The sequence below is a fragment of the Lactuca sativa genome, chromosome 1, assembly GCF_002870075.4.
Source record: "Lactuca sativa cultivar Salinas chromosome 1, Lsat_Salinas_v11, whole genome shotgun sequence".
Classification (NCBI taxonomy): Eukaryota; Viridiplantae; Streptophyta; class Magnoliopsida; order Asterales; family Asteraceae; genus Lactuca; species Lactuca sativa.
Genome location: NC_056623.2, coordinates 216,433,789 through 216,448,350, shown reverse-complemented (window position 1 = coordinate 216,448,350; position 14,562 = coordinate 216,433,789). Strand labels below are relative to the sequence as shown.

Here is a 14,562-nt window from a genome sequence, read left to right as displayed (position 1 = left end):
AGCTCGCCGTGGGGAGCACCTATCCTTTTTGTCAAGAAGAAGGATGGTTCACACCGGATGTGCATTGATTACCGGGAGTTGAACAAGCTGACAGTCAAGAACCGTTAACCGTTGCCGAGGATCGATGATTTGTTTGATTAGTAGCAGGGAGCATCTTGGTTCTCCAAGATCGATTTGAAGTCGGGGTATCATCAAGTAAGGGTACGAGATGAGGACATTCAGAAGATAGTATTTAGGACTCGTTATGGGCATTATGAGTTTCTGGTGATGCCTTTCAGACTCACCAATGCCCTGGCAGTGTTCATGGATCTCGTGAACAAAGTGTGCAGGCCGATGTTGGATCGGTCGGTGATCGTGTTCATCGACGATATTTTGGTGTATTCGAGATCCAGAGAGCAGCATGACGAGCATTTGAGGGAGATCCTCGGAGTACTGAGATCGGAGAGGCTTTAGGCCAAATTCTCCAACTGTGATTTCTGGTTGCGAGAGGTCCAGTTCCTAGGGCACCTCGTTAACCAGAAGGGGATATTGGTCGACCCGACCAAAGTGGAGGCAGTGATGAGTTGGGAGGTGCCAAGTTCACCATCCGAGATCAGGAGTTTCTTGGGGTTGGCAGGCTATTATCTGAGATTTATCAGGGATTTCTCCAAGATCGCCGTGCCACTCACCAAGTTAACCCGGAAGGGTGTTGCTTTTTCATGGGGACTAGAACAGGAGACCTCCTTTGAGACGCTTCGCCAGAGGCTATGTGAAGCCCCAATGTTAGCCCTCCCAGAGGGGATGGAGGACTTTGTGGTGTATTGTGATGCGTCGATTTTGGGGTTGGGAGCGGTGCTGATGCAGAGAGGGCATGTGATATCATACGCATCGAGGCAGCTGAAGCCTCATGAGATGAGGTATCCCACCCACGATCTTGAGTTGGGGGCAATGGTGTTCGCCCTCAAGATGTGGTGTCACTATCTGTACGGGGTTCGGTGTACGATATTCACGGACCACAAGAGTCTGAAGTATTTGATGGATCAACCCAACCTAAACATGTGACAGAGGAAGTGGTTGGACTTGGTCAAGGATTATGATTATGAGATCCTGTACCACCCGGGCAAGGCTAATGTTGTAGCCGATGCTCTGAGCCGCAGGGCGGAGAGCACCCCATTGCAAGATGTGTTTTTGAGATTGACCGTGATAGCTCCGGTGTTGGACGCCATTCGTGGGGCACAGGCTGAGGCTGTGCAGCTTGAGATGCAGAAGAAAGAGCGAGTTGTTGGGTTGGTATCGGAGTTCGTTACCGATGGTCGGGGGCTTATGACATTTCAGGGGCGTATCTGGGTATCGTTTGTGTGAGGGACGCATACCACTTTGATGGAAGAGGCTCATCGGCCGAAGTTCTCGATCCATCCTGGAGCCACTAAGATGTATTTAGACCTGAATAGGGAGTATTGGTGGCCATGTATGAAGAGGGATGTCGCGTGGTTTGTTGAGAGGTGCTTAACCTGCTGTAGGGTTAAGGCCGAGCACCAGAGACCGCATGGTAAGTTGCAGCCATTGGAGGTTCCCTAATGGAAGTGGGAACAGATTACCATGGATTTTATCACCAAATTGCCAAGGACTGCTAGGAGAGTCGATGCAATTTGGGTGATTATGGACAGGTTGATAAAGAGCGCCCACTTCCTTCCTATCAGTGAGAGCTCATCCGCAGAGAAGTTGACAGATATGTACGTGAGGGAAGTGGTATCACGACATGGAGTGCCGATCTCGATTGTCTCAGACAGAGATGTGCGTTTCACTTCCATATTCTGGAAGAAGTTTCACGAGGAGTTGGGTACTAGGCTGCATGTTAGTACCGCACATCACCCCAGACGTCACCCCAGAGTGAGCGGACGATTCAGATGCTCGAGGATATGCTCCGGGATTGTGTGTTGGATTTCAGGGGGAGTTGGGACACGTATTTGCCCTTGGCAGAGTTTTCCTACAACAACAGCCATCATTCGAGCATTGGTATGCCACCCTTTGAGTTGTTGTATGGGAGGAGGTGTCGGACCCCCATTTGCTGGGGAGAGGTCGGGCAGCTTGTTATGCGTAGTACAAAGATTGTGCTGCAGATGACTGGGCAGATACAACAGGTCAGACAGAGGTTATTGACCGCTCAAAGTCGTCAGAAGAGTTATGCGGATAGGCGCCGGTCCGAGCTCGAGTTCCAGGTCGGTGACTTTGTACTCCTGAAGGTCTCTCCTTGGAAAGGAGTGATCCGATTCAGGAAGAGGGGCAAGTTGGGGCCCCGTTATATCAGTCCTTTTCGGGTGATTGCAAGGGTAGGCAGGGTAGCCTACCGGTTGGAGGTACCTGCAGAGTTAGGTCAGATCCATGACACTTTCCACGTGTCGCAATTGCGGAAGTGTATAGCCGATGAGTCAGCAGTGGTACCATTAGAGGATATTCAGGTGGATGTGAGCCTGAATTATGCTGAGAGACCGGTGGCAATCAGAGATCGGAAAATCAAGGCTTTGAGGAACAAGGAGGTACCTTTTGTTTTGGTTCAGTGGCAACATCGTAAGGGATCCGAGATGACTTGGGAGTTAGAGTCGGAGATGCGAGGGCAACATCCAGAGTTTTTCGAGGAATGAGACCTCGAGGGGGAAGTCTAGTTCTAGTGGGGGAGAATTGTAACACCCCGAGATTCAGGTGCATTTCTTTCATCCTTGTTCTTTATTGAATTGTCATGTTTAGTCCTTGAGTGGAGGATGTATGCCAAGTGAGTACGTTGGGCGTACCAGAGGGGTACGTTGTGCGTACTCACGCGCTTAATTTGGACGCAGAGTCGCCAAGGTACGTTGGGCGTACCTAGAGTTACGTCGGGCGTACCCGACCCAGGTGCAAATACCCTAATCCTCCTTGTGCACTATTTAAAGGGTGTTCTGGCTCATTCCTTAGCCTCCATATCAGTGAGTGAAACCCTAAAACAGAGCCTCATCGTTCTTAGTGTGTGAGAGTGTTGATTTGAGCTTGTTGGTGCTTTAGTGGCTTGGTGAAGAAGGAGGAAAGGAGATCTTGGAGGCTAAAGCTTGAGGTGTCATTTTGGATCTGAGATCTACAGCGGAAAGAGCTACTCTTGGAGGTATAAAGTTCAAAACTTTCCTTTTCTTTTGGTTGTTGTTGTATGTGTCCTTTTTAGGGCTAAAAACCCCAAAGGTGGAGACTTTATGAGTGTAAAGTGCTCCATGGTCCGAGATCTGTCCCTTTTCAGTGCTATTAGTGATGTAGAGCCATAAAGTTCCCATCTTCGATGTTACTTTAGAGTCATGCAAGTGTTTAAGCCTTCTAGAGTTGAAGGATGGATCATTTTGGGAGTTAGTGACTTGTTCAGCCATGCAAAGGCTTAAAGTCATCAACTTTATGGATTAAGGGGCTTAAAAGGGGTCATATCTAAAATATGGACGTAGGTCTTAATTGTTTAAGACCTCAAGAGCAAAAGGGCTGAACCAGGGGAGTACGTCGAGCGTAATTCCTAGTACGCGCCGCGTACTAGGAGGCGCTCCTCGATTCTGAGGTCCAGCCGGGTACGCTCAACGTACACATCTGGTACGCACAGCATAACCCGGAGAGTTGACTTTTGGTTGACTTTTAGGGTATGGTCTATTGTGGGGCCTTTGAGCTATGAGAGGGGTAAAATTGTCTTTTACCCTTCTAAGAGTGTCATAAGAGAGCATAGTCTAGCCTTTGAGAGTTATATTAAATAGAGTGTTATTTTCATATGATTAGGCGGAGGCTAGGCCAGCATTTACCGAGTCAGAGATTTACCGAGATACCCGAGGTGAGTCTTCTCACTATACTTTACATTGTGTGGTAACAGAGTTAAGAGACAAAGTATTATAGAGTTATATGTTAGTGTGATTGCATGTTATTATGTGTTGTGAGTTATTGTGATATGTGATATGCATGATTTAGAGTTACAGAGTTGGGACTTTCGGGTCCCTAGAGTTAGGGCCAGAGGGCCCACAGAGAGTTGGGGCTGGAGGGCCCCACTGAGACACATTGAACAGAGGGTCAACAGAGTTACAGCCTCGAGTGACTATTATGTGATTATTGTGGTATTTTGGGGAACTCACTAAGCTTATGCTTACAGTGTTTAGTGTTATATGTTTCAGGTACCAGTGATGACCGCGGGAAGGCGCCGGCTTGATTCGTACACACATATGGGATTGGATGTATTTTGATCTTGGAAGACATTTGTGAATTAAAAACATGATGTTATGAGATTTTATGAATGAATGACTTTATTAAAATGTGTTTCCAAATGTGAAAAATTGTTTTAATTTTTACGGTGTTACACGCACACCCGCATTTTTTCATGTTATGCCGCCATTGCCATCCCTATCCACATCTCACCACCATCTGCCTTCATTGTCTTTCGGCAGGCTTCATCATTGATCGGAGGAGAGCAGGTTTTGAAACAAAAAAGAAGTTGGAAAACATTCACCACCATTTTTGTGTGCTGTCATCATCACCTGCCACTACCACTGACCGCCTTTGAACAAGCACCACCACCCAAGACGCATCTGTTCACCTCCGCCACACTTATGGTCTGCCTTCTCCTCCTCCTCGACCGATCTTCAAAAGTGTCACGAAATTCCCCTTTCTGGTGTTTGTTATTTCTTGATAGGTTTCTTTGTTATCATGCTCATATATGTATATATTTTTTAATTTTTTATATTGTTCTTGATGCTTAAATCATATTTGACAAAGTCCGGTGATCTAAATAAGTTTCAGATTAGAGTCACGGTAAATCTTCCAATTTCCATATTTTATCATGGTTGTGCTTTATTAATTTGTTTTGGGCGTAACTGTATGAATATTTATGATTAGTTTATAAATTGATCATTAATGATTTTTATTTTTTAAAGGATGATTATGTTGCTCTGTTTCATTCTTGAAAGATTTTAGGTCCCAATTTAATTAAGCCAAAAGATTATAATAGATAGTTAGTCTCATAAGTGTTAATCATTTATAATTTTAAATTCATTCAACCGTGGACATGTGTTTTTTAAATCTGTTCAATTGTGGACATGTGTGTGATGGGTTGAGACTCGATTTCAACTGCTTGTTGCTAAATTTAATATATTTATTTTTGTTATCTTAAAATATTATTCATTTATGTTGGTATTTTAAAGGTAACCAATCATTTGTGTAAAATAATTAAAAAACACTCTTAGAGTAATTTTCTTCAAAATGGTTTTGAAATGGATTTTCATCATAAATAAATATAACTATAAATCATAAATGAATAATACCGTAATATAAAAGGTTATAGTTAATTATTGCATTTTTTATATATGATTATAAAAGGAGACATACAAAGATTCATTTGTGAATTAGTGAAGAATAGTTTGTAATTTATTTTAATATTTTTGAACTTGATTTTGTAGGTGTGAATCCAAAAATAAGAATAATCAAATGTGCCCCTTTTTTGCTTTTGTGTGATATTGTAGCCTCAAGGAAAACTATAACAAACTACATTTTTTTATCCTCTGTATCTAGTTGTGATTAAACTTAAATTAGTTTTTTTTTTATCTTCATGTTGTCCTTTATTCATTTGATTACAAATGTATTGATTTTTCTATTAATGTAATGTATATTATAAATTTATGATTATCATCGTATTTTTTCTTTTTATTGTTGTATGGTGCTTTATTCATTCCAAAATTTAGTTGTTACTTATAATCATTAATGAATATACATAATCATTTATGAATACAACAACAAATCATTTCTCAATATATATAAAAATACAATTAAAAAGTAGAATCATTAAAATTTTAAAACTGTTTTTATTTTGTCATTATTGAAATGGTTTGAATCATGTAATATAATTTTTAAGATTTTTGTCTCTTTAAATTTTGAAAAGTAGAAAAAGTGACTTTTTTCAATTTTTCATTTAAAATATGATTTCTATTCATTTTGGAATAATGAAATTATATTAATCATGTGATACAAGACAAAAAAAAAAAACGTTTGATTTTTTACTTTTGAAAGAAAAATTAATAAAAATGTGTTTTTACCTTTCCTTAATAAAAAATATAAAAAATCAATATCATACATACTTATAAAGCTAGCATTTTTTCTTGAATCTCATGCATTTGAAACCCCCATTCTTTTTTCCTTTCACCACATTCATTTGAAACTCCCATGACTTTTCAATTTCTTTATAATAATAATTATAATTTGGTAATTAGGTTAAATAAATATCAAATCTAAAGTGTATTCATATATAAACTAAATTTCAATATTAAAATAATATCTTTAATTCTACCTATAAAATTATGTTTTTTTAACTTTTAACATATCATACTTAATTTATTAGTTTTAATATATTGTTGAATGTAAACCATTATCATTTTAAAGGTATAATTTTTGAACAATTTGTATAAAATACTTAAATTATTAATTAAAATATAACATTATAGGCTCAACTTATATATAAATTTTATTTAACTTATACAACCCAAAGATTATTTTATAAATAATTAAAAGTGATTAATTGTAGTGTCTTTCTAATAATGATTGTAAGTTGGTTAATAAGGTTAAATAAATATCAAACCTAAAGTGTAATCATAAATAGATTAAATTTCAATTTTAAAATAATATCTTTACTTCTATTTATAAAGTTATGTCTTCAAATTTGAACATATTATACTTAATCTATTAGATTTAAAATGTTGTTGCATGTAACCCATTATCAGTTTAAAGCTACAATTTTTGAACAGTTTGGACAAAATACTTAAATTGTTAATTTAAATATAACATTACAGTGTCAACTTAAATATAAATTTCAGTTCTACTAAAAACACCAAATAATATTTTGTAAATAGTTAAAAGTGATAAATTATAGTGATAAATGCAAAAACTAAATTGTAATATCAGTTTAACTAAAATATTTCCTAAATATTTTTATATAATCGTTAAAAATTTTCAAATAAGTAGCTTAAAATAACTTATAATAAAAATAGTTAAAAATAACTCTATATAAATGATTATATTGTTACCTTTAAAATCAAAAAATAATGTTTGATGTTTTAAATAACTATAATGATAAAAATTAAAACATTAAGCAAACATATTTTAAATAATTAGTTAAAAATAACAACTATAAATAATATTAAACCATATATAGTATTTAATTTTATTGATGTGTAACTCGCGAGTTGAAGACATTCAAACGATTGAGATTATGACGTTATAATAGATTTATATATTATCATACAATTCAAAATAGTCAATATATTATATCAAATTAATATACGAATTATTATATAAAATTTAATAACAACGTTAGTGTTATATTTTAAAAAATATATATTTGTAAAGACTTCAACTATATAGGTGTTTCTGTGCATTACAATGTTAAATCAAATATAAATTTCAGTTCCATTTAAAAAAAAGGGATATATACAGTAAAGCCCCGATATTTTCATCCAATTGACACGAAAGTCCCAAACTAATTTTTTTTGACACAAAAGCCCGAATTACCGGCATTTATTGACCCGGTTGACCTTTTCTGCCGGTAACTTATTTAATAGCCGGTAATCGAGATGATGTGGCTACTAACGCTTACTTGGAAGATGACGAGGACATCATTAAATGAAGAAGTGTTAATCGAGCTGGAAAAACCTCTCTTTCTACTGCGACAATTCTAGGGTTTTTACTGTGAAGGAGATACGAATTCGAGTCAAAGGGAGATACGAGTTGGAGCCTTGAAGATGGAAGGTGTGTTGGACTTTGACACGATCGTTGTGGAACTAGATGAAGACCTTCTAAAGAAACAGAGTAGGAGATGTACATATGAGTTCTTGAAATCACTGTCTATTGACGATGAAGATGAAGACTTCATTATCCCATTATTCGAGAATGTTGAAGATGATGAAGCACCCGTGGAAGAAGAACCTTTGGATGACGAACAGGAGGAGGAAGAAAATGTAGATGAAGTTGTGGATGAAGAGGAAAATGATAGTGAAGCTCAGTTTAAATATTCCACACATGATCCAAATGTGAAATGGAATAGAATGAAACCTCAAGAGGGAGAAAGGTATGAATCTCCACAGCAACTTAAACTCTGTTTAACAAATCATGCCATATCTAAAGGTTATCAGATTAGGTTTAATAAATGTGATAGTGTTAGACTACACTGTGTGTGTGCTAGTGATCATGAGAAATTCGGTTGCCCTTATTATGTTAAAGCCTCTTGGATGAGCACTGAAAAGTCATTCCAAATAAAGAAAATGTATCCACATCATACATGTGTCAAGAATTTTAACAATGGAAAACTTATGGGACCAACATGGTTAGCTAGACAATTCCTTAAAGAACTTATTAGGACACCTAATTTGAAAGCTAAGGAAATCCAAGAAAAAGTTCAACACAAATTTCACACTAAGATTTCATGGGTAAGGAGTTATAGGGCTAGATGTAGGGCAATGTCCATGATTGAGGGAAAATTAGGTGATCACTATGCAAGGGTGTGGGATTATGGTGGTGAATTGCTAAGATCCAATCCAGACAGCACCATTAAAATTTGTGTTGAAGACAACAATGATGGTACAACTATTTTCAAAAGGATGTACATATGTTTCAAATCAATCAAAGAAGGGTGGAAGATGGGTTGTAGAAGGGTAATAGGGATCGATGGATCTTTTCTGAAAGGGCAGTGTAAGGGACAATTATTAACAGCCATAGGTAGGGACCCAAACAATCACGTTTTCCCCATAGCTTGGGCTATAGTTGATATTGAGAATAAGTTTAACTGGAAGTGGTTCCTTCAGTTGTTAGAGGTTGACCTTGGAATGGATGCAGGAAGGGGCATGTGTGTAATTTCAGACCAACATAAGGGTCTTCTTGAGGCAACAAAGGAGGTGTTACCATATGTTGAGCATAGACAGTGTGCACGACATATCTATGCCAACTTCAGAAAAGTATATAGTGGAATTCAGTTAAGGAACCTATTCTGGAAGGCTGCCAAATCAACTGTAGAGGGTGAATTCAAGAATCACATGGATGAGATTAGACAGATTAGCCCAGGTGCTTATGAACATCTAATGGCAAGGGAGCCAAATACATGGTGCAGGGCTTTCTTTTCCACTGGATTGGCCTGTGAGGCTGTAGAAAATGGTATGGCAGAATGCTTCAATGCAGTTATACTTGATGCTAGGAAGAAGCCACTACTGACCATGCTTGAAGAGATAAGGCTGTATATGATGGACAGGTTTTACAACCTCAGGGAGTTAGCTGAAAAATAGGAAGGAGATGTGTGTCCATCTGCAATTAAGAAAATGGAAGAATTTGGTGAGGACTTGAAGTAAGTTCTCCTTGTTTTGTATACATTTATGCTAAGTTATTAATAACTTTTATGCTAATTTAGTAACAACTTTTATTTGCAGGTTTTGGAGGGTACACCCTAGTGGACAAAATGAGTTTGAAGTTAGAAATGGTCTTGAATCATATGGAGTCAACATAGAGAAAAGGAGTTGTGCATGTAGACTTTGGGATGTATCAGGGATACCATGTGTCCATGCCCAAGCATCTATCATGTTAACTCATCAGGATCCAAAGACATTTATCAGCAAGTGGTTTGGTAAGGCAATGTACATTTCAAGTTATAGTTCTAACATTCTACCTGTTAATGGCAGCAATTTATGGAAAGAAGCTCCTTATATTAAGCCCTTACCCCCCTTAGAGAGGAGGATGCCAGGCAGGCCTACTGTGAAAAGGAAAAGGCATGTATCAGAGAGGGATGACAAGTTCTCTCAAGTGTCCTCAAAGGGCAGAACTGTCCAATGTCAAAACTGTCAACAAAAGGGGCACAACAAGAAAACCTGTAAAACTCCACATGTTGAACCAGATCCTAAACCCAATAAGAAAATAGGCAGGCCAAGATTGGACCCTAGTCTAACCCAATGGACAAGACGTGGTAGAGGGGGGAGAAGGGGAAATAGAGGAGGTGGTAGGGTACCTAGAGGTGGGGGTGGCTTTCATAGCTGGTTTGAAAGAGGTGAAACCTCAAATACAGTACCACCCCAAAAAAGGGTCAATGAAGAATATAATTCTGAAGAGATGGTGGATGTAGATGTGATGAGTGATGGAGATGGGCTAGATATGGCAGATATGGACTACATTACATAACAAATTACAGAGTTGAGGAAATCAGGTTACACTGATGTAGACATTATGAGATGCCTTGGAATTACAAAAGCGCATTTAGAAGAGTTTGGATATGTGGTAAGGTTTCATTTAGTGTTTATGTATATGATTAAGTGTTTTTACTATTTTTTTTCTGTTTTAGGCTGCCAATGTTGAAGGTGGACAAGAAGGAGATGGACAGGGTAATGAAGAAGAAGGAGGACATGGACAAGGAGATGGAGTGGAAGGAGGTGGAGATGGACAAGAAGGAGAAGGAGATGGACAGGGTAATGAAGAAGAAGGAGGACATGGACAAGGAGATGGAGTGGAAGGAGGTGGAGATGGACAAGAAGGAGATGGACAAGAAGGAGAAGGAGATGGACAGGGTAATGAAGAAGAAGGAGGACATGGACAAGGAGATGGAGTGGAAGGAGGTGGAGATGCACAAGAAGGAGATGGACAAGAAGGAGAAGGAGATGGACAAGAAGAAGATGAAGAAGGTGTTCCAGTGAATGATCCAGTACAACAAGGGCATTTTGGGAATAATATGAAACAAAGAACAAGGAGACCCTCAGAGAGGATCATTCTTCAGAAGCTGAAAAAGAAGGTGGTTGACCCTCTTGGTATAGGAATGTGTGAAGATAAGGCATTAGTTATAGATTAGTGATAGGGGTTATCATCTTTTGGTTCATATTTTGTAAAAGGTGCTACTATGTAAACTGTTGCATACCATCTTTTGGTTCATATTTTGCATACCACCTTGTGGTTCATATTTTGTAAATGGTGGTACATATCCACTTATATTGGTTCATATTTTGTAAACAATTACTGGTAATTAAGCAAGGGCATTAATCAATGGTCACAATTGATCAATGTCATATTTTATTTCAAGTTTGGTTGTGCAGGTTAGCCTTGGTTATTGACAGTTTTATTATTCATATGTGGTTCATAGTTGTCGTACTTTGATTTCACCATAATTCAATACAACATAAGTAAAATGTTCATTACATTGCAAAAGAAACAACATCGTACATAGTGACTACATATCCCACTACATTATCTTAAAATACAAACCAAAACATAAACCCAAAATAAACCAAAACATTGACCACCTTGGAACAACACCACCCGCACCTTGAACTTGAGCTGGAACAACTTCTACTACTGCTTCTTCCATTTGTTCTACAACATCTCCATTCCACCCATTGTGCAATTGTAAGAGCAAGTCCTTGTACCACTGATTAGGGAGTGGAGGATCCACCCAATCAAAGAATTTGCAATCTTTACTCGAATCCTGGATAATCCAAGATTAAAGAAAGAAAAAAAAACTAAAAGATGAAGAATTTCAACATTAAAAACTAACCCTATAATTTGGGCACCCAATGAATCTTCTTCCAGGATTTCTTGTCTTCCATGAAGTCCACCTTCCAACTAAGTCACCGCAGTCGCAATGTGTCCTTTGAGGGGGATTGAACCTTCGCATAACCTTGCTTCCAACAGATGAAGAAGACGACATTCTCGTCTTTTCCATTGACAAATACGAAGCTAGGGTTCATGGGAATTGACGGTATGGTGCTTAAGTAAGGTCGAAAACTCCACATAAGCCTCTCATTTAATAAATCAGTGGTCCATGTAAGCATTTGGTGCCACTTCACCAAGTAAACCGGATGCACCGGCAGAAAAGGTCAATTGGGTCAATAAATGCCGGTAATTCGGGCTTTTGTGTCAAAAAAAATTAGTTTGGGACTTTCGTGTCAATTGGATGAAAATATCAGGACTTTACTGTATATATCCCTAAAAAAACAAAAGAATATTTTATAAATAGTTAAAAGTGATAAATTTTAGTGATAAAAACAAAAACTAAATTGTAATTTTAATTTAACTAAAATATTTCTTAAATATATTTTTATAATCGTTAAAAGTTTCCAAATAAATAGCTTAAAATAACTTACAATAACAATAGTTAAAAACAACTCTATATAAATGATTATATTGTTACCTTTAAAATAAAAAAAACAATGTTTGATGTTTTAAATAATTATAATGATAGAAATTAAAACATTAAGCAAATAAATTTTAAAAAATTAATTAACAATAAAAACAACTATAAATAACATCAAATTATATATTATATTTAATTTTATTCATGTGTAACTCGCGGGTAGAAGTCATTTAAACGATTGAGATTAAGAAGTTATAATAAATGTATATATTATCATATAATTCAAAATAATCAATATATTATATCAATTTAGTATATACAAATTACTATATCAAATTTAACAACAACGTTATTGTTATATTTAAAAAATCATATATATATGTAAAGACTTCAACTATATAGGTGTTTCTGCGCAACGCGCGGGCATTCGCCTAGTTGAAAATAATACATCCCATGATTGCAGGATTAATTACTTCCTTATAACTACTTTTCCATAATTAATTACAAGGTAAAATTCTCTTTATACCCTTATGAAATGATTTGTCCATAATTATTCTCGCATTCTCAGCCTTTAGGTGTTCTCATTTGATCATCTCTCTCTCTCTCTCTCTCTCTCTCTCTATATATATATATATATATATATATATATATATATATATATATATATATATATATATATATACACATACATTAGGATCCTGAACATCACCATTATTATTTCCTAATAAAATTAACATATATATTTCTTGTTTATTCTTCATATGGGCATAATTAGTCAACAATGTAACAACCCAAAAACTAGGATAAATTTTTTCATTTTAAAGTAAGAGTTGCAATCATCACATTGTTCCTAACCATCACATAATAACAATGTCAAATCCTTAGAGCACAATATCGGTAAATGCATAAAATAGTGAGGATTGAATGTTGTGTCTTCAGGTCGGGCCCTTCCCCTAGAATTGGAAGTACATGAAACCACAAACATAAACTATAAGAAAAAGCTTAGTGAGTTTCCCCAAAGTACCACACACCACATATAAATAAACTTGCGCTATGGGCTAAACCATAGTTTTAAAAGTAATTTCCTGTCGATGGCAAAATCCCGATCTTCCATACAGTTACCAGGGGCCGGATTCTAGTCTTTCATACAGGTGCCAGGGGCCACATCCTGTTCTTTCATACAATTGTCAGGGGCCAAATCATAGTATTTCATACACTATCACAAATATAGCTAGCATCATATATTCAGAAATAATGGGCCGGCCTTGGTGCCTTCGAACCATTGAGACAATAAAAAACTCATCTCAGTCTGCTGATAGATAAGAAAATGCTCGGCTAACGAACCTAATGATCCCACACTGAGCACAAACAAATCACCCTAATCAAAAATAGGTTATATACCATAACTATGGGCCTTAATCTGAAATCAAGACCCCTAAGATAAAAGCCCATTTTGCCCTTCCCATAATGGGCGTAACAAAACTTGGCTCAATAACACAATAATGAACCTAAACGCCCAAAAAGGCCCAACTCATGCAACAAATAGTCCAAGGCCCAAAATCTAACTAAGGTCGAAACTCCAACAGTTGATCCTTATGTCGTGACCATCTCATGGTCACGTCATAAGCACCAACTCGACCCAGTCCCGACTCAGCGGGTCAACTCATCCCATCAATACGATTCCAATCTTTGTCACGTCGTGACCACACCCTAAATCACGTCGTGACCTAATTTTGACAAAACAATCAAAATGGCTAGCATTCTCACGACTCAACAAACTTAATCCTTACGTCGTAGGATCTATACTGACTAGCTTTGAGCATTAACCTCTTATTCCTTACAACCATATCTTGGGACTCTCCATAGGAACTTCTCTTACATAAAGGATGTTAAAAATCGTAGCTTTTTAGTCATGCATGTCCAATGCATGACCCAAACTCTTACTAGGCCAAAAGGGGGGAAAATGAGATTTAGACTCTTTCTTAGAGTCTCAAACTTTACCAAAACTCAAATCCAAAGACTATCTTATAGAGAATGAATCAATGATCCATAAAGTTGCCAACTTTATGGATCCCATTCATGCAATCCAAAACAAACATGCAAAAAAAGAAGCTTATTTAGCATGCAAGAGGTAGACCCAAGCTATAAGACATACAATGGTCCAAAAGCTCCAAAAGAGTGTAAGGTAGAAGCCAAAACACCAAGTGGTTGCTCAACCTAGATCTTCTTCCACTTCAAAGAGTAAAAAACCACCAAAGAATGCTTCAAAGAGTTCAAAAACGACTAAAGACTTCAATAAGGTCGAGATTATGTTTTTTAGGTGGCAAAAAGAATGCAGGAGGCTAAGAATGGGCAACCCTAGCCCTCTCTTTACATTAAATACCAAAAATATTAGGGTTTTGATTTCCGGCCAATCTCACGTCGTGAGAATTCAAATTCTCATGCCGTGAGAATTA

At 37.2% G+C, this 14,562-nt stretch overlaps 2 protein-coding genes across 2 annotated transcripts; one reads left to right on the top strand and one right to left on the bottom strand.

Annotated features, from left to right (window-relative positions):
• Positions 1–7,751: 7,751 nt before the first annotated feature.
• On the top strand, positions 7,752–9,284 carry LOC111881033 (uncharacterized). Its single transcript, XM_023877428.2, has one exon. The coding sequence runs from the start codon at positions 7,752–7,754 to the stop codon at positions 9,282–9,284; it is 1,533 nt and encodes a 510-aa protein (XP_023733196.1).
• Positions 9,285–11,215: 1,931 nt separating this feature from the next.
• LOC122195717 (uncharacterized) lies at positions 11,216–11,680 on the bottom strand. The gene is made up of 2 exons (XM_042897793.2): positions 11,528–11,680; positions 11,216–11,458 (listed from the first exon to the last, which is right to left on the bottom strand). Exons 1-2 carry the CDS (start codon positions 11,678–11,680, stop codon positions 11,216–11,218), a joined length of 396 nt encoding a protein of 131 aa, XP_042753727.1.
• Positions 11,681–14,562: the final 2,882 nt, after the last annotated feature.

Coding starts and splice junctions, on each gene's coding strand:
- LOC111881033 (XM_023877428.2), top strand. CDS start 7,752: ATGGAAGGTGTGTTGGACTTTGACACGATCGTTGTGGAACTAGATGAA.
- LOC122195717 (XM_042897793.2), bottom strand. CDS start 11,680: ATGTCGTCTTCTTCATCTGTTGGAAGCAAGGTTATGCGAAGGTTCAAT. Junction 11,459..11,527: donor TTGGGTGCCCAAATTATAGG/GTTAGTTTTTAA, acceptor TGGATTATCCAG/GATTCGAGTAAAGATTGCAA.